The sequence below is a fragment of the Pristiophorus japonicus genome, chromosome 6 (assembly GCF_044704955.1).
Source record: "Pristiophorus japonicus isolate sPriJap1 chromosome 6, sPriJap1.hap1, whole genome shotgun sequence".
Taxonomy (NCBI): Eukaryota; Metazoa; Chordata; class Chondrichthyes; family Pristiophoridae; genus Pristiophorus; species Pristiophorus japonicus.
In genome coordinates, this window is record NC_091982.1 from 68,881,292 (window position 1) to 68,900,844 (window position 19,553).

The 19,553-nt window shown below is 49.9% G+C and overlaps 1 protein-coding gene across 4 annotated transcripts in view; it reads left to right on the forward strand.

Moving 5' to 3' along the window:
* The window catches only part of arhgef6 (Rac/Cdc42 guanine nucleotide exchange factor (GEF) 6), a 192,426-nt gene extending 174,006 nt beyond the window's left edge, over window positions 1-18,420 (forward strand). For all 4 annotated transcript variants that reach the window (XM_070882903.1, XM_070882905.1, XM_070882904.1 and 1 more), the window contains 4 exons: window positions 299-388; window positions 11,290-11,389; window positions 13,188-13,242; window positions 16,941-18,420. In XM_070882903.1, coding sequence (XP_070739004.1) covers window positions 299-388; window positions 11,290-11,389; window positions 13,188-13,242; window positions 16,941-17,063 — 368 coding nt within the window. In that variant the 3' untranslated portion in view covers window positions 17,064-18,420. The remainder of the gene's footprint in view (window positions 1-298; window positions 389-11,289; window positions 11,390-13,187; window positions 13,243-16,940) is intronic.
* Window positions 18,421-19,553: the final 1,133 nt, after the last annotated feature.

Sequence of the window (19,553 nt, forward strand, 5' to 3'; positions counted from 1 at the left end):
GTACTTTTGGAGTGAAGGCACCGCTGAAATGTAGGAAATACAGCTGCCAATTTATGCCCAGCAAGCTTCCACAAACAGCGCGGTGATAATTCAGTAATATACAAGTCAAGTGAATTAATTTTCAGCAATCGCCGTCCCAGCAACCAGCTGCACAGCTGTCACAAGCGTGTCCTGCCGGTAACTTTTAAAATGCCAGATTTGGGAACGTATCTTACTCCGCCCACACATATTGGAACACGAAAGTTACCAATTATACTCTTTGTCGGCTTAAAACCTCTTTTACATTTGTTTCTCACAGGTACAGCAGCCCTGGAAGAAGATGCACAAATCCTTAAAGTCATAGAGGCTTACTGCACAAGTGCAAACCTGCAACAGACTCACAGTTCAGGCAAGTGGTGGCGTGATGAAGTGTCACGATTAATCATCATAGGCAGTCCCTCGAATCAAGGATGACTTGCTTCCAGGTCAAAAAGTTCACAGGTGTTTCAATGAAGGACCTAATATTCCAAGATTCCAACATTCCATTGACTCTGGATCAGTTCCTATGGAGTGGAAGGTAGCCAATGTAACCCCACTTTTTAAAAAAGGAGGGAGAGAGAAAACAGGGAATAATAGACCGGTCAGCCTGACATCGGTAGTGGGTAAAATGATGGAATCAATTATTAAGGATGAAATAGCAGCGCATTTGGAAAGAGGTGACATGATAGGTCCAAGTCAGCATGGATTTGTGAAAGGGAAATCATGCTTGACAAATATTCTGGAATTTTTTGAGGATGTTTCCAATAGAGTGGACAAGGGAGAACCAGTTGATGTGGTGTATTTGGACTTTCAGAAGGCTTTCGACAAGGTCCCACACAAGAGATTAATATGCAAAGTTAAAGCACATGGGATTGGGGGTAGAGTGCTGACATGGATTGAGAACTGGTTGTCAGACAGGAAGCAAAGAGTAGGAGTAAATGGGTACTTTTCAGAATGGCAGGCAGTGACTAGTGGGGTACCGCAAGGTTCTGTGCTGGGGCCCCAGCTGTTTACATTGTACATTAATGATTTAGACCAGGGGATTAATTGTAGTATCTCGAAATTTGCGGATGACACTAAGTTGGGTGGCAGTGTGAGCTGCGAGGAGGATGCTATGAGGCTGCAGAGTGACTTGGATAGGTTAGGTGAGTGGGCAAATGCATGGCAGATGAAGTTTAATGTGGATAAATGTGAGGTTATCCACTTTGGTGGTAAAAACAGAGAGACAGACTGTTACCTGAATGGTGACAGATTAGGAAAAGGGGAGGTGCAATGAGACCTGGGTGTCATAGTACATCAGTCATTGAAGGTTGGCATGCAGGTACAGCAGGCGGTTAAGAAAGCAAATGACATGTTGGCCTTCATAGCGAGATAATTTAAGTACATGGGCAGGGAGGTGTTACTACAGTTGTACAGGGCCTTGGTGAGGCCATACCTGGAGTATTGTGTACAGTTTTGGTCTCCTAACTTGAGGAAGGACATTCTTGCTATTGAGGGAGTGCAGCGAAGGTTCACCAGACTGATTCCCGGGATGGCGGGACTGACATATCAAGAAAGACTGGATCAACTGGGCTTGTATTCACTGGAGTTCAGAAGAATGAGAGGGGATCTCATAAAAATGTTAAAAATTCTGACGGGTTTAGACAGGTTAGATGCAGGAAGAATGTTTCCAATGTTGGGGAAGTCCAGAACCAGGGGTCACAGTCTAAGGATAAGGGGTGAGCCATTTAGGACCGAGATGAGGAGAAACTTCTTCACCCAGAGAGTGGTGAACCTGTGGAATTCTCTACCACAGAAAGTTGTTGAGGCCAATTCACTAAATATATTCAAAAAGGAGTTAGATGTAGTCCTTATTACTCGGGGGATCAAAGGGTATGGCGAGAAAGCAGAAATGGGGTACTGAAGTTGCATGTTCAGCCATGAACTCATTGAATGGCGGTGCAGGCTCGAAGGGCCGAATGGCCTAGTCCTGCACCTATTTTCTATGTTTCTATGTTTCTACATGTTGAAGGGTGGAAGATGCCTGTGCGTGGATTTTTTAACATGTTGTGGCCGTTGCACATCAGCCACCACACGGACTTGACAGAGCTAGGTCTTGGTCCAATGGCAAGGGTTATCCAAGACGACTGGAGACCAGCTCTGCTGCACGGACCTAGTACGCACACATATCGCAGTGTGGGCTGGCCCGTGCTGCCCCTGGGCCCAAGCCTTCCCTGGGCCCCAAACTCACATCTCTCCTGGGTCCCTATCACGCCCCTCTACAATCTCTCGCCGCTCCTTCGCCCCGACCTCGTCGCTCCTTCTGTACCTGCACACACTCCAATCACCGACCTGGATCTTGGTGATGTCCCTCTTCACTGCCATTGCTCTCCTGCTCCAGCACGTGCTGCTCCCTGGAGTGGTATGCCACCATGCCGTGGAGGCCTGGCCCAGTAGGCTGAGCGGCCCCTGATTAATAACCTCATTGTATTCATGGGTTCCCCCAGCAGTTGGGTTTTGTAGAGTTGGGTGTTTTTTTTTTGGTTGCACTGATGAATTTTTAAATAACTTATCAATGACTTGTTTTTAATTACAATACAAATGTGAAATGTGAATAAAATTACATTTAGCAGCTGAGCTGCAAGAGAAGTTTAAAGCCCACTCACCCATTCATTCCATCTTCAGACCATCGCTGTTGCAAAAATTATATTTCATAAGTAGCGCGCCATGTTTTAATTAATGAGGGGACACAGCGATACAGAATTTTAACAATTATTTATAGAATCATAGACGTTTATGGCACAGAAGGATGCCATTCAGCCCATCGAGTCTGCTGGTCAGGATGGTGTGTGACTGGGGGGGAACGTGGAGGTGATGGTGTTCCCATGCACCTGCTGCCCTTGTCCTTCTAGGTGGTAGAGGTCGTGGGTTTGGGAGGTGCTGCCGAAGAAGCCTTGGCGAGTTGCTGCAGTGCATCTTGTAGATGGTACACACTGCAGCCTCGGTGCGCCGGTGGTGGAGGGAGTGAATGGTGAAGGTGGTGGATGGGGTGCCAATCAAGCGGCTGCTTTGTCCTGGATGGTGTCGAGCTGCTTGAGTGTTGTTGGAACTGCACTCCTCCAGGCAAGTGGAGAGTATTCCATCACACACCACCACAATCAAAGCCTAAAAGCCACTTTCTAGCTCTTGGTCCGCAGCCCTAGAGGTTCCGGCACTTATCCAATGCGATGAGGGTTTATGCCTCTACCACTCTTTCAGTGAGTTCCAGACCCCCACTACCCTCTGGGAGAAAAAAGTTCTCCTCAACTTCCTCTAATCCTTAAGAACATAAGAAATAGAAGCAGGAGTAGGCCATATGGCCCCTCGAGCCTGCTCCGCCATTTAATACGATCATGGCTGATCCGATCTTGGCCTTAACCTTCGACCAATTACATTAAATCTATGCCACCTGGTTATTGACTTCTTTGCTAAGGGAAATATTTCCTTCCTTCAAGGTGCTGCATAACTTCATACACCTCAATAAGGTCTCCCCTCAGCCTCCTCTGTTCCAAAGAAAACAAATCCAATCTTTCCTCATAGCTATATTTCTCCAGTCCAGGCAACATCCTGGTAAATCTCCTCTGTACCCTCTCGAGTGCAATCACATCCTTCCTGTAATGTGGTGACTAGAGCTTTCTTGCTGTAAACCTCAAGAGGCGGGTGGCGCTATCAGTATATTTGATGCCAGTCGGTGGATCTTAATTTATTTTGTTGGCCAAGCCAAGCAGCAACAAAGAATCCCCTTGCCTCAGTTCCTCACTAGCTAGGGACACGGTGCCAGTAAGTGTTGCATCTATACGGAGTTACTGGTGTGTGGGTTTGAGCAGAACCCCTCTCCTGCGTCGGCGAGAGTTCTGTATGCGGTCTACAAGTGTGTGTGGACTGTGCTCTCTCCCAGTGTAACTGTGTCAGAAAGAAGAGTGAGGGGTGAGCATCTCTGCTCCTGAAAACATTAACATTCAGCTCGAGCAATTGCAAAATGTTGGGCGCACTGAGCAGTCTGGGTTTAACAGCGGGCTGGATTAACGGTTCGTGTAAAGTCGGCTCCTGACTCTCCCACTGCTTTACTCCCGAATCGAGTCCAGTTCTGGCTCCAGATCAGGGTTGCTGCCGAGGTGCCTACTGAGGCTAATCCTTCAGCGTGCACCTTCCAGCTCGCCCAAAGTGCGATCTGGGACTTCCCTAACACAATCCCAACTAGCTCCACTTCACCAATCTTCATAGACAGCAGTCAATATTTAGCCGACGAAACCGCTATCTCCTCAAATTAACCATACTCACAGGCAATGTTCCCTCTCGCGTTCTTTGGGTGCGCAGCCCATTCACAGTTCTGCGCACGTGCGGATTTACCGTGGAATCAGCACGGCCACGCAATTCAGAGGGACCGCCGGTTACAGCACATGCAATATTGGGCCTGAACCTCCTGTCACAATATTGGCGAGGCTAATGGCGCTCGTTGTTATTTATGGGTAAATGCAAACAGCAACTTCAGGCCCAGGCAGGCGCGCGGGTAACCGCGGATATCCGAACGTTGCTGTCCCAGATTCACCGCCCCGCCGCTATCTTTGCGGAGACAGCCCATCGCCCTCAGCCTTCCTGTCTTTGTTCCCGAACTTGCTGCATTTGCCCGTTAAATCCACCACGGAAAGTTGGGTCTTGGCAATACAAGCACAGGTACCCGTTCAACAATGTGACAAGCGTCAATTACTGCCACACAACCTCTGGAAATTAACCATCGCAAACGTGGAATCTCGTTCCTTCAGGTTTTGAACTTTTCAGGGAGATTTAAAAAAATGTTCATCCTTTCTCTCTCTCCCTTTCTGTAGCTGATTTAACATTGAATTCACACACTCTAATTTACACTTCCTTCTCAGTCCCTGCGCTTCTCATTTCACAACCCGTCAATCTGATTGGGTAAGGTGCTTCCCCTGGTCAAGCTCACACTTTCAACAACTTTATGGGGAACTGCTTTGAGCTGAGGGGTGCAGGGTGCGTCTAACTAATGGCAGAGGCCATTAAATGTCCCGCTGTGGCAAAGTCTGGCCCATTGTCAGCAGCCAGTGAGTCTCGATTCCATATTTCAGCTGGAACAATAACCAGGCCTTTTCCCTCATGACAGAGGGGGTATCATTGACATTTTTACAATTCAAATTGAGTCTAAGTAAACAGTTCTACCGTGTACAGAGTTTAAGCACAAGGGCCACAGTTACAGACAAAGGACAACAAAAGAAAATAGGAAATTCAGGAGGAACATCTTTACAAAAAGGGCGGTGAGTTTGTGGATCAGATTACTGACCCTGGGGGGGAGGTGGAGGGGGCGGGGAGTTGTGGAACATAAAACTTTTAATGGGTTTCAAGATGGAACCAAATGGGTCTTGTCAACGCATGCTTTCAGGGTTAGTACAAATGTACCAAGGGAACATGGGAGCAGGAGTCGGCCATTCAGCCCCTCGAGCCTGCTCCGCCATTCAATGAGATCACGGCTGATCTGCGACCAAACTCCATCTACCCGTCTTTGGCCCATATCCCTTAATACCTTTGGTTAACAGAAAGCTATCAGTCTTCGATATAAAATTAACAATTGATCCAGCATCAATTACTGTTTGTGGAAGAGAGTTCCAAACGTCTCCCACCCTTTGTGTGGAGAAGTATTTCCCAACTTCACTCCTGAAAGGTTTGGCTCTAATGTTTAGACTGTGCCCCTAGTCCCAGACTCCCCAACCAGCGGGAATAGTCTCTCTCTACCTACCCTATCTGTTCCCCTTAATATCCTGAAAACTTCTTCAGATCACTCCTTTAACCTTCTAAATTCTAGGGAATACAACCTTAATCTGTGTAATCTCTCCTCATAACTTAACCCTTGAAGTCCAGAGGGCCGAAATTCAGCCCTGCCGGAAACAGGTCGCACGGACTGTTTTTTGTGTCTTGGCCGAAATGGATGCGACGGCCCATCTTGCGAAATTCAGCTCTTTGTCATTTTTTTCCAAGCGGGACAGAAATCGGTCATAGTGCAGGGGGGTCGGGGGTGGGGGGGGAGCAGCGTATCCGTCATACTGGGGGTGGGAAGCGGGAGGGAGTGGGGGGGAGCGGAGTGTTGGTCATAGTGTGGGGGGAAGACGCGGGGGGGAGGAGCAGAGTGTTGGTCATAGTGTGGGGGGGGAGACGCGGGGGGGAGGAGCAGAGTGTTGGTCATAGTGTGGGGGGGAGACGCGGGGGGGAGGAGCAGAGTGTTGGTCATAGTGTGGGGGGGAGACGCGGGGGGGAGGAGCAGAGTGTTGATCAGAGTGGGGGGGGGGAGATGTGGGGGGGGGGGAGCAGCGTATCCGTCATACTGGGGGTGGGAAGCGGGAGGGAGTGGGGGGGAGCGGAGTGTTGGTCATAGTGTGGAGGGAAGACGCGGGGGGGAGGAGCAGAGTGTTGGTCATAGTGTGGGAGGGAGACGCGGGGGGGAGGAGCAGAGTGTTGGTCAGAGTGGGGGGGGGGGGAGCAGAGTGTTGGTCAGAGTGGGGGGGGGACCTCTCTGCCGCTGCCGGTCATCAGCGCCGGGCTGGTGATGTTATCTCGCTGTGTGCCCCCATGTCCATCCCCTTCAGTTAACGGGAGAGCCACTGTGAGCTCTGCAGCTTTCTAAGTTGGGTGCACTGGGCCCCAGGGAGGGTTTCGGCCCGGGGGCAATAATTGTTGGGCTGACCTGGCAGTCGGCCGACAAAGGAAATCAGATGGCGACCACGGCAGTGCGCCCTCCCCTTGAATGGCGGCCGCACCGCCATTTTACACGCGCACCCACAGAACAAACTGTCGGGGACACCGAGCGGCGGCGGTAGATTTTCTACGGTGGTGAATTTTGCTTGCGGGGCAGGACATCGCGCCACACGCTATGGAGGGGTTCGGCAACAGCTGAGCGCAGATGGGAACCGCCAGAAAAATCTGGGAGAATTTCGCGAGCGGCGGCCATTCGACTCTGTCGTAGAGCGGGCATTATCTGGAGGCTGAATTTCAGCCCCCAGGTATCATTCTGGTAAACCCACGCTGCACTCCCTCCAAGACCAATATATCCTCCCTAAGGTGTGGTGCCCAGAACGGCTCACAGTGCTCCAGGTGTGGTCTAACCAGGGCTCTGTACAGCTGCAGCATAACTTCTACCCCCTTGTATTCTAGTGCTCTGGATATAAAGGCCAGCATCTCATTAGCCTTTTGATTATTTTCTGTCCCTGTCCATGACATTTAACGATCGATGTACCTGGACCAAGTCTCTTTGAACTGCCACTGTGTTTAGCTTTGCGCCATTTAGAAAGCTCCCTGTTCTCTCCTTTTTAGGTCCAAAGTGGTTGACCTCACATTTGCCGACATTGAAATCCATTTGCCGCAGTATTGCCCATTCACTGTCGATATCCCTTTGTCATTTTATGCTTTCATCTACTTGGCCTACAGTACCGTCTATCTTTGTGCCATCGGCAAATTTGGATATGTGACTTTCTATCCCATCATAAATCATTAATAAATACTGTGAATAGTTGAGGCCCCACCAGAGATCCCTGTAGGACACATCCTCCAATTCGAGTACGTGCCCATTATCCCTACTCTCTGTCTCCTGCCGCTCAGCCAATTTCCTAACCAGGCCAATAGTTGCCTTCAATTCTGTGGGCTTTGACCTTAGTTACAGTCTCTTATGTGGGACTTTATCAAATGCCTTCTGGAAGTCCATATAAATAACATCCATAGACATTCCCCTGCCCAGTACTTTAGTCACCTCTTCAAACACTTCAATCAGGTTTGTCAGGTGTGACTGACCTTTCACAATCCATGCTGGCTCTCTCTGATCAACTGAAAATGTGAGGTGTTCAGTCACCCCTTCCACTGATGGGGGAGACTTGAACTAGGGGGCATAATCTTAGAATAAGGGGCTGCCCATTTAAAACTGAGATGAGGAGGAATTTCTTCTCTCAGAGGGTTGCAAATCTGTGGAATTTTCTGCCTCAGAGAGCTGTGGAGGCTGGGACATTGAATAAATTTAAGACAGAGATAGACAGTTTCTTAAACGATAAGGGATAAGGGGTTATGGGGAGCGGGTGGGGAAGTGGAGCTGAGTCCATGATCGGATCAGCCATGGTCGTATTAAATGGCGGAGCAGGCTCGAGGAGCCATATGGCCTACTCCTGCTCCTATTTCTTATGTTCTTATGTTAATGGGGATAGGTCGACTAGATGAGCCGAAGGGAATACTGTGGATAGGTGGGGTAGATGGGCCAAAGGTCTCATGCCTGAAACTGTTACCGTGTACATTTACAGCAAGGTGTCCTTGCCTTTAGATTTTATGGGACATGTAGAAGATGTAAATCCCAGTTCCCATTAATTCCCGATATTTCAGGCTGCTGATACAAACCGATCTTGGTGCTGATTGAGACAACGGCAGCAGGAACAACCCTTTCCAAACCTCCAGGCCTACGAGATTAACAGAGGACAAACTGTGCACGAGGAATATGAACATGAATATGAGTGGTCTGCCTGGGCTGTGGCGCTGCATGTGGGTGCCTGTGATATACAGTATAGACAAGCTGTCTGCTGCCCGTAAACCTAATATGTCACTCACAGGGCTGTGGCTTCACGCTTGTTTACTGAGATGCAGCAGAACATTAGTCGCACAAACTCGATTCCTGATTCTGACCTCCTTACAGAAGCAGAAAATGTGACCTTTAAGACGCACGTCCCACTCGTCAATTACAACTTGTATTTTAATAGCGCCTTTAACACCATAAAACGTCAGCACTTGAAGTGCCTGACCTGCAGGGCTAGGGACCGAGAGCTGTAAAGTGGGATTGGGCTGGGTAGCTCTTGGTCGACCGGCGCAGACACGATGGGCCGAATGGCCTCCTTCTGTGCTGTAAATTTCACTGATTCTCTGAAGGCACTTCACAGCAGCGATTATCAGTCAAAATGTGACACCAAGTCACATAAAGACATATTTGGACAGCTGACCAAAAGCTTGGTCAAAGAGGTAAACACAAAGAGGTAAAGCTTACTGCTGTAAGTCGCAGATGTGCAGGCAGCAATATGTCTGAACCGAAAGCTCTGCTACATTGGAAGACAGACAGGATCACGAAGGAAAGCTAAATATGGTCTGGTTCACTTCACTGCACAAAGGCCTGTAGCCTCGTTCAGTCCCTTTTACAGTCCATGGCTCAGTCATATTACTGACCACGATTAGTCAGAATAAACAATGCACAACTCATACCGTCTTCGGCACGAAGTCTGCGACTGGCAACAGAAAGTTAAAACAGCCCTCTGACACGGCGTCCCCAAGAATCAATAACTATAGCCCATTTAGCGTCGTACACTGTCGCACGACACCGAACCACATCGAGATATATGGGCAAGTGACCAAAAGCTTAGTCAAAGAGGTCGCTTTTCAGGAGCGTCTTAAAGGAGGCGAGAAAGGTTTAGGGAGGGAATTCCAGAGCTTGGGGCCCAGGCAGCTGAAGGCACGGCCACCGATGGTGGAACGATTTAAAATCGGGGGTGTGGGGCTGGAGGAGGTTACAGAGATAGGGAGGGGCAAGATCATGGAGGGATTTGAACACGAGGATGATCATTTTAAAATTGAGGTGTTGCTGGGCTGGGAGCCAATGTAAGTCAGCGTGTGATGGGTGAGCGGAACTCTGTGCGAGTTAGGACACGGGGCAGCGAGCACAGGGGGTGATGGGTGAGCGGGACTTGGTGCAAGTTAGGACATGGGGCAGTGAGCACAGGGGGTGATGGGTGAGCGGGACTTGGTGCGAGTTAGGACACGAGCAGCCGAGTTTGAATGAATTGAAGTTTACGGAGGGTGGAATATGGGAGGCCAGCCAGGAATAGTCAAGTCTGGAGGTAACAAAGGCGTGGATGAGGGTTTCAGCAGCAGATGAGCTGAGGCAGGGATGGAGATGGGCGATGTTACGGTGGTGGAAATAGGTGGTCTCGGTGTTGGAGAGGATATGTGGCTGGAAGCTCGGGGTCAAATATGACACTGAGATTGCGAAGAATCGAAATTCCCAAATGATCGTTCTCAATCTCCGCTTCCCAAACATGCTCAAAAAGAGAGAGGAATTTTCAAAAACATTTAAAAATAAAATAGCAGCTTTTTCTGACACCGTACCCCGCTACAATCTCAAATACCTCTAACTCCAACACACAAGGCAGTTTAAACACAAGGATTGGGAGCAGGATTATTTTTGTTTCGGGGCAGTATTCTCTCTCTCTCTCCCTCCCATCCAGCACACGCTGACTCCTCACTGGGATAACACACCGCTGGGCCAGACACCTTCCCATTGTCACCGTCACCACGGGCAAGCAGACTGTCTGACTCTGGAGGGCATCACAATCTAGCCGTGTCCTGTCTTGGACCCGCCCAATATCGGCAGCTCCAGCAGGGAGAAGCTGCATAGCAGCGGGAGCAGGGACCCTGGCTCATAGCCTTTCTCCTCCCTCCCTCCCCCACCTTCCCCTCCCCTACCCTACCTTCCCCTCCCCTACCTTCCCCTCCCCTCCTTCCCTCCCTCTCCTTCCCCTTCCTCCGACCCCACCTCCATCCCACCGTCCCTCCCTCCCTCCCTCCCTCCTTCACCCTCTCTCCCTCCCCCTCTCTCCTTCTCCCCGTCCTTCCTTCCCTCACTTCTTTCCCCTCCTTCCCTCCCTCCCACTCATTCCTTCCCCCTCTCCCTCCCCTCGCTCCTTCCCTCTCTCCCTCCCCTCCCCCTCCCTTCCTCCCCGTCCCTCCTTCCCTTCCCCCTCTCCCTCCCCCTCCCTCCTTCCCCATCCCTCCCTCCTTCCCCCTCTCCCTCCCCTCCTTCCCCCTCTCCCTCCCCTCTTTCCCTCCCTCCTCCTCCCTCCTTCCCCCTCTCCCTCCCCTCGCTCCTTCCCCCTCTCCCTCCCCTCGCTCCTTTCCCCCCCCGTCCCTCTCCCTCCTTCCCCCCTTTCCCTCTCCCTCCTTCCCCCTGTCCCTCGCTCCTTCCCTCTTTCCCTCCCTCCCCCCTCGCTCCTTCCCCCTCTCCCTCCCCTCCCCCTTCCTCTTTCGCCCCCATCCCTTCCTCACCTCCATCCCTCCCCCTTCCCTTCTCTCTAACCTGGGTATTGAGACCAGTTTTCGGACCCTGCCACTCGCCTGGCTCAGAGCAGCGAACCGATCTCAGCTTGGGGTTAGCGCCTGGGCCCTGTGTGGGGCATAGTCTCTCACGGGGTAAATGCCGGAGAATGTTAAACTTCTGTCCTGCCCTTACAGTTTGTCGGAAGGAGTCGGCCCCACAAGTTCTGCTTCCGGAAGAGGAGAAAATAATTGTGGAAGAAACAAAGAACAATGGGCAGACGGTCATTGAGGAAAAGTAAGAGTCCCTTCCTTTCACAATCACAAATAATTTCAATGTGAACTTTCTCGTTCAAAGTAGTTATGTCAAATTTAGCTCATGTTTCCTTTTGCATTGACACAAAATGTCCATCTAAGAGTGTGACCTGTGACCGCCGATGGGCCGAACCGTGACCGCCAGCATCGGTCTGTATCTGGCGGCAGTCAATAGACATCAGTCCCAGCATCTGGGGCCAGGCTACGGCCCACGCCTGGGAGCCCGGGAGGAATGTAGCCCGGGAGGAAGGGAGCAAGATTCCTGTCAATGTTGCATCCTAAAAATTGGCAACGTCCGCTCACAGAACGAAAGTCTTGTATTTATATAGCGCCTTTAACATCCCAAGCAATGCTCCCTTTCAGCTGAGCGTCCGCCCAGAGCCCTGCAGCTCCCGTATAGCAGGCGCGGCATTTTCAATAAGCCGCTCAGCCCCTTAAAGGGGCCACACACCCCCAAAAGAATTTAAGGGAAAATTGGTCCCAAGGCACTTCACAGCAGCGATTATCAAACAAAATTTGACAGTGAGCCACACAAGGAGATAGTAGGGCAGGTGCTCAAAAACTTGGTCAAAGAAGTAGGTTTTAAGGAGGAGAGAGAGGTGGAGAGGTTTAGGCGGGGAGTTCGAGAGCTTAAGGCCCAGGTAACAGAAGGCACGGCCACCGATGGTGGAGTGATTATAATCAGGGATGCTCAAGAGGACAGAATTAGAGGAGTGCAGACATCTCGGGGGGTGGGGGGGCAGTTGTGAGGCTGGAGGAGGTTACAGAGATAGGGAGGGGCGAGGGCCATGGAGGGATTTGAAAATAAGGATGGAGTATGGCTGATTATTCTTCACGTTTCAACTTCCTGTTTGCAGATGGTTCGTTATCGGGGGGGGGGGGGGGTCCAGGTATCGGGGGGGGGGGGGGTCCGGGTATCTGGTGGGGGGTCCGGGTATCTGGGGGGGTCCGGTACTGGAGGGAGGGTGCATGTATCGGAGGATTCGGTATTCGAGTTGACAGCTCCGCTGTTTCACAGTTTGGAGAGGCAGGGTGCTGTGGGGCGCAGGGTGCTGTAGACCAGGATGTTGTGGGGCACAGGGTGCTGTGGGGCGCAGGGTGCTGTGGGGGGTAGGGCAGGGTGCTGTGGGGCGCAGGGTGCTGTGGGTCAGGGTGCTGTCACATAAAGGTGGGAGTGGGAAAGGGGACCAGAAAAGGCAATGGGATTGACAGGTTCTAAATGGCCGGTTAGCTGTGGGAGATATTTAAATGTGAGGTGGATAAGTTGCGGGTTTAATTCATTCTGATAAGGGGCAAAGAAGGTATGTCAAAGGCCAGGATTCTGAGGGGTTGCGGCAAAAATGGGCTTGAAAATGAGACCCCCATTATATACACAGAGATAATACTGGGACAAAATGAATGGAGATGGAATAAGATATAGAATAGCAGAACGGGGGATTGAGGTGATGAGAAAGTATCAAAAAGGATTGGTCAACATAAAAGGGAAATAATGATTTTATAAGTGTGAAAGGAATGAAGGAGGGCCATCTTGTAGTTGAGTCAAAGAATGACAGAGACTTTGCATTTTGCATTTGTGCTCCCCGAGAGAGGGGGCCCTGGGAGTTCAGACCCGCTGTGGCCAAGTTCATTGCTGCTGTTGTGATTGTGGACACAGTCATGTCTGCCTGGGGTCCACACAACTCGGCTAAATGCCCCAGGGAAATATTCACTACCCTTTTAAACTTTCTGACCCCGCGATCACTTTTCTGAATGAACTAACGATTGTTTCTGCTACTCGTCAGGAGCCTGGTGGACACCGTTTATGCATTGAAGGATGAGGTGCAAGAGCTGAAACAGGTGAGAATGACAAGGGAACAGACAAGAACATTAGAACATAAGAAATAGGAGCAAGAGTCGGCCATACGGCGCCTCGAGCCTGCTCCGCCATTTAATAAGATCATGGCTGATCTAATCATAGACTCAGCTCCACTTCCCTGCCTACTCCCCATAACTCCTTGTCCCCTTATCGGTTAAGAAACTGTGCATTTCTGTCTTAAATTTATTCAATGTCCCAGCCTCCACAGCTCTCTGAGGCAGCGAATTCCACAGATTTACAACCCTCAGAGAAGAAATTTCTCCTCATCTCCGTTTTAAATGGGCGACCCCTTATTCGAAGATTATGCCCCCTAGTTCTAGTCTCCCCCATCAGTGGAAACATCCTCTCTGCATCTACCTTGTCAAGCCCCCTCATAATCTTAAACGTTTCGATAAGATCACACCTCATTCTTCTGAATTCCAACCTACTCAACCTTTCCTCATAAGTCAACCCACTCATCCCCGGAATCAACCTAGTGAACCTTCTCTGAACTGCCTCCAAAGCAAGTATATCCTTTGTAAATATGGAAACCAAAACTGCACGCAGTATTCCAGGTGTGGCCTCACCAATACTCTGTATAACTGTAGCAAGACTTCCCTACATTTATAGAAACATAGAAAATAGGTGCAGGAGCAGGCCATTCAGCCCTTCTAGCCTGCACCGCCATTCAACGAGTTCATGGCTGAACATGAAACTTTAGTACCCCCTTCCTGCTTTCTCGCCATACCCCTTGATCCCCCGAGTAGTAAGGACTTCATCTAACTCCCTTTTGAATATATTTAGTGAATTGGCCTCAACTACTTTCTGTGGTAAAGAATTCCACAGGTTCACCACTCTCTGGGTGAAGAAGTTTCTCCTCATCTCGGTCCTAAATAGCTTACCCCTTATCCTTAGACTGTGACCCCTGGTTCTGGACTTCCCCAACATTGGGAACATTCTTCCTGCATCCAACCTGTCCAAACCCGTCAGAATTTTAAACGTTTCTATGAGGTCCCCTCTCACTCTTCTGAACTCCAGTGAATACAAGCCCAGTTGATCCAATCTTTCTTGATAGGTCAGTCGCACCATCCCGGAAATCAGTCTGGTGAATCTTCGCTGCACTCCCTCAATAGCAAGAATGTCCTTCCTCAAGTTAGGAGACCAAAACTGTACACAATACTCCAGGTGTGGCCTCACCACGGCCCTGTACAACTGTAGCAACACCTCCCTGCCCCTGTACTCAAATCCCCTTGCTATGAAGGCCAACATGCCATTTGCTTTCTTAACCGCCTGCTGTACCTGCATGCCAACCTTCAATGACTGATGTACCATGACACCCAGGTCTCGTTTGCACCTCCCCTTTTCCTAATCTGTCACCATTCAGATAATAGTCTGTCTCTCTGTTATTACCACCAAAGTGGATAACCTCACATTTATCCACATTATACTTCATCTGCCATGCATTTGCCCACTCACCTAACCTATCCAAGTCACTCTGCAGCCTCATAGCATCCTCCTCGCAGCTCACACTGCCACCCAACTTAGTGTCATCCGCAAATTTGGAGATACTACATTTAATCCCTTCGTCTAAATCATTAATGTACAATGTAAACAGCTGGGGCCCCAGCACAGAACCTTGCGGTACCCCACTAGTCACTGCCTGCCATTCTGAAAAGTACCCATTTATTCCTACTCTTTGCTTCCTGTCTGACAACCAGTTCTCAATCCACGTCAGCACACTACCCCCAATCCCATCTGCTTTAACTTTGCACATCAATCTCTTGTGTGGGACCTTGTCAAAAGCCTTCTGAAAGTCCAAATAAACCACATCAACTGGTTCTCCTTTGTCCACTTTACTGGAAACATCCTCAAAAAATTCCAGAAGATTTGTCAAGCATGATTTCCCTTTCACAAATCCATGCTGACTTGGACCTATCATGTCACCATTTTCCAAATGCGCTGCTATGACATCCTTAATAATTGATTCCATCATTTTACCCACTACTGAGGTCAGGCTGACCGGTCTATAATTCCCTGCTTTCTCTCTCCCTCCTTTTTTAAAAAGTGGGGTTACATTGGCTACCCTCCACTCGATAGGAACTGATCCAGAGTCAATGGAATGTTGGAAAATGACTGTCAATGCATCCGCTATTTCCAAGGCCACCTCCTTAAGTACTCTGGGATGCAGTCCATCAGGCCCTGGGGACTTATCGGCCTTCAATCCCATCAATTTCCCCAACACAATTTCCCGACTAATAAAGATTTCCCTCAGTTCCTCCTCCTTACTAGACCCTCTGACCCCTTTTATATCCGGAAGGTTATTTGTGTCCTCCTTAGTGAATACCGAACCAAAGTACTTGTTCAATTGGTCTGCCATTTCTTTGTTCCCCGTTATGACTTCCCTTGATTCTGACTGCAGGGGACCTACGTTTGTCTTTACTAACCTTTTTCTCTTTACATACCTATAGAAACTTTTGCAATCCGCCTTAATGTTCCCTGCAAGCTTCTTCTCGTACTCCATTTTCCCTGCCCTAATCAAACCCTTTGTCCTCCTCTGCTGAATTCTAAATTTCTCCCAGTCCCCAGGTTCGCTGCTATTTCTGGCCAATTTATATGCCACTTCCTTGGCTTTAATACTATCCCTGATTTCCCTAGATAGCCGCGGTTGAGCCACCTTCCCTTTTTTATTTTTACGCCATCCCCTTTGCAAAAAAGGCCAACATTCCATTGGCCTTCCTGATCACTTGCTGTACCTGCATACTAACCTTTTGTGTTTCAGGTCCTCCAGGTCCCGCTGTACAGCAGCACTTTGCAATCTTTCTCCATTTAAATAATAACTTGCTGTTTGATTTTTTTCTGCCGAAGTGCATGACCTCACATTTTCCAACATTATACTCCATCTGCCAAATATTTGCCCACTTACTTAGCCTGTTTATGTCCTTGTGCAGATTTTTTGTGTCCTCCTCACACATTGCTTTTCCTCCCATCTTTGTATCGTCAGCAAACTTGGCTACGTTAATCTCGGTCCCTTCTTCCAAGTCGTTAATATAGATTGTAAATAGTTGGGGTCCCAGCACTGATCCCTGCAGCACCCCACTAGTTACTGATTGCCAACCCGAGAATGAACCATTTATCCCGACTCTCTGTTTTCTGTTATTTAGCCAATCCTCTATCCATGCTAATATATTACCCTCAACCCTGTGAACTTTTATCTTGTGCAGTAACCTTTTATGTGGCACCTTGTCAAATGCCTTTTTGAGGTCCAAATATACCATATCCACTGATTCCCCTTTATCCACCCTGCCTATTACATCCTCAAAGAACTCCAGCAAATTTGTCAAACATGACTTCCTCTTCATAAATCCATGCTGACTCTGCCTGACCGAATTTTGCTTTTCCAAATGTCCCACTACTGCTTCTTTAATAATGGACTCCAACATTTTCCCAAACACAGATGTTAGGCTAACTGGTTTATAGTTTCCTGCTTTTTGTCTGCCTCCTTTTTTGAATAGGGGCATTACATTTGCAGTTTTCCAATCTGCTGGGACCTCCCCAGAATCCAGGGAGTTTTGGTAAATTACAACCAATGCATCCACAATCCCTGCCACAACTTCTCTTAGACCCTAGGATGCAAGACACTTTATGGGAAGCTAGGGTTCAGAGTCCCAGGCAATTGGTGACAAACTCTCTCTCTTTCCAGGAAAATAAACGGATGAGGCAAAGTCTGGAGGAGGAGCAGAAATCCCGGAAAGAATTGGAAAAGATGATCAGGAAAGTGCTGAAGCAGTTGAACGAGTCTGCGTGGGACGAGAGTAACCACTAACGCTGGCCGGCGGCGCCTTGCCTTGTCAATGCGGACTGGAGCCAGCGCCTGGGGAATCATCGTGTTGGGGGGTCCCTGGGGGCGGAGGGGGGGGGAGGTCTGCCTGCTGATTTCTGTGGGCCAGCCGGCGACTGAGGCCCAGCGGACCTGACACCTGTTGTGGGAGAACTAGAGGCTGAGACAGGGCCCACCGCAAGACCCGAGCTGGTGCAGCCTCCCCACACCTACCTCGGCAACTCTCCACATCGTGGCTCCTGCAACCCACTGCTTCTTTGTCCACGGATCAGCAGCTCCAGCCCCCAGAGGCTCATTCCTGGGCCAGTGCCTGGCAGCGCCTCTCAACATCACGGACACCTTCAGACTTCCTCTGTGGCCACACCTTCTCCTGTTCCAGTCACTGCACCTTCAGTGGCGCCCTTGCCTTTCCAGCTACACCTCGGGTTTTCGAGAGGGCGCAGTCTCTTCCTGGTCTATTTATGTTTCGCTGTGTTAAACTCCTCCCCCCTCCCTCCCCCCCAGTAACATTGTCGCTGTGCTGAATGGTGGCCTCAATAATGACCATCCGATGCATGTGCCCTGCCTGTGCCCACAATCGCCCCTGGAAATAGTGTGTGTACATATTCAGCCCCCCTTTTTATAAACTTCACATAGCTTAAGTGCGTCCCTGTACATTACAGGATTGTGTTTGATGATATATAAAGGATACAGACAGCCTATTGGTGCAGAGTACCTGTGTTATTGGCCAGAGTTGACGGGTACAGAGAGAAATCCTGCTTCAGATTGTTAGACTAAACTGCAGGAGTTATTTGTGCAACCACAAACCGAGTTTTGGGGATCAGTGCAGGGCAATGGGCTTGCCCTCCCGGGCTGTGTCCACCCTGGTGTGGGGAGCTTCACCCGGCATGTGTCTGCAGTGAGTCCCGAGCAAGGAGCAGGGGGCTCTGGGTGGATCCCCCAGCACAGACCCGACGCGTGGATGCTCACTGCCACCACAGCCGCTTGGTGTGGGACCGGGGCCACATACCCACACATTGTCTCTCCACACTTTATTCTGCAATTGTAAATAAGCAGGGCTCGGTTTGAAGGGCAGCAAAGAAGATCTGGGCAGTGTGCGTGCTGCTTTCTGCCCGTGTGAGGATGCTCAGACCCAGCACACACACCACCTCGGAAACCCTTTTGTATATGGAGTCTTTTTATAAAGCCTGGAGCCCACCCCTTCCCTCGGCTGTACCTTGTAAATAAACAGCTCCTATATTTTGGCAGGATCTTGCACCAACCCGTCATTCTATCGAACTTGTACTGTTGACTGAATTTTTTTTTGCTGTTGGCTTCAATACAATTAAATTGATTTTCTGAACGCGTTGGGAGTGTTTCCTCTTAATGTTTTGTGTTTTTAAAAATTGCTGGCTACTTCATCGAAAACGTATTAATTTAGCGAAGCATTTGCACCGCACGGCATCCAGGACACTGCGCGTAAAGTGAGGGGGGGGGGGGGGTGAAGGGGAGTGTATGGGGGGGGTGGGGGGGGGGGGAGGTTGGTCCGCACTCCTGCTCCTATTTCTTATGTTCTTATTTCCCTTTACGTTGCTGAGTTGTGTGAAGCCTGGATTAAGGGGTTAACCTGTCCGATTGGGATGCTCAGAATACCAAGTGGTTGGAGATGACCTAGCTCACGCCCTGTTCTCTGTGAGCTTCCCTGCTAGCCAGAGCAACGTGGCCATTCAGCGGCAACTCATGGGTTGTGAACCTTTGCTCCAGGCACCACGGGAAAGTGAGAGCTTTCTTCCAGGATTGCTCGTGCTATGTCTATCCAGAGTGCGATCAGTTTAAAGGAATGAGGGCTGGTCATTTGTTTAGAAGGATTTGAGATAAAGAATTCTCGGGGAGGTGCAGAGCTCCCATTGTGTTGATCACTCTGGTAATCCCAGTATATTCAGGTGAGACGCCACCTGTGCAATGGAACCTGCACAGCATTGGATAACCATTTATAGAACTTAGGAGCAGGAGTTCGCCATTCGACCCCTCGAGCTTGCTCTACCATTCGGCCCCTCGAGCCTGCTCTGCCATACGGTCCCTCGAGCCTGCTCCGCCATACGGCCCCTCGAGCCTGCTCCGCCATACGGCCCCTCGAGCCTGCTCCGCCATACGGCCCCTCGAGCCTGCTCCGCCATACGGCCCCTCGAGCCTGCTCCGCCATACGGCCCCTCGAGCCTGCTCCGCCATATGGCCCCTCAAGCCTGCTCCGCCATTCAATGAGATCATGGCTGATCTTCTACCTCAACTCCACTTTCCCGCCCGATCCCCATATCCCTTGATTCCCCTAGAGCCCATAAATCTATCAACCTCAGCCTTGAATATGTTCAGAGACTCAGCATCCACAGCCATCTGGGGCAGAGTTACAAAGATTCACCACCCTGAATGAAGAAATTCCTCCTCATCTCAGTCTTAAATGGCCGACCCCTTATCCTGAGACTGTGCCTAAGGTACTAT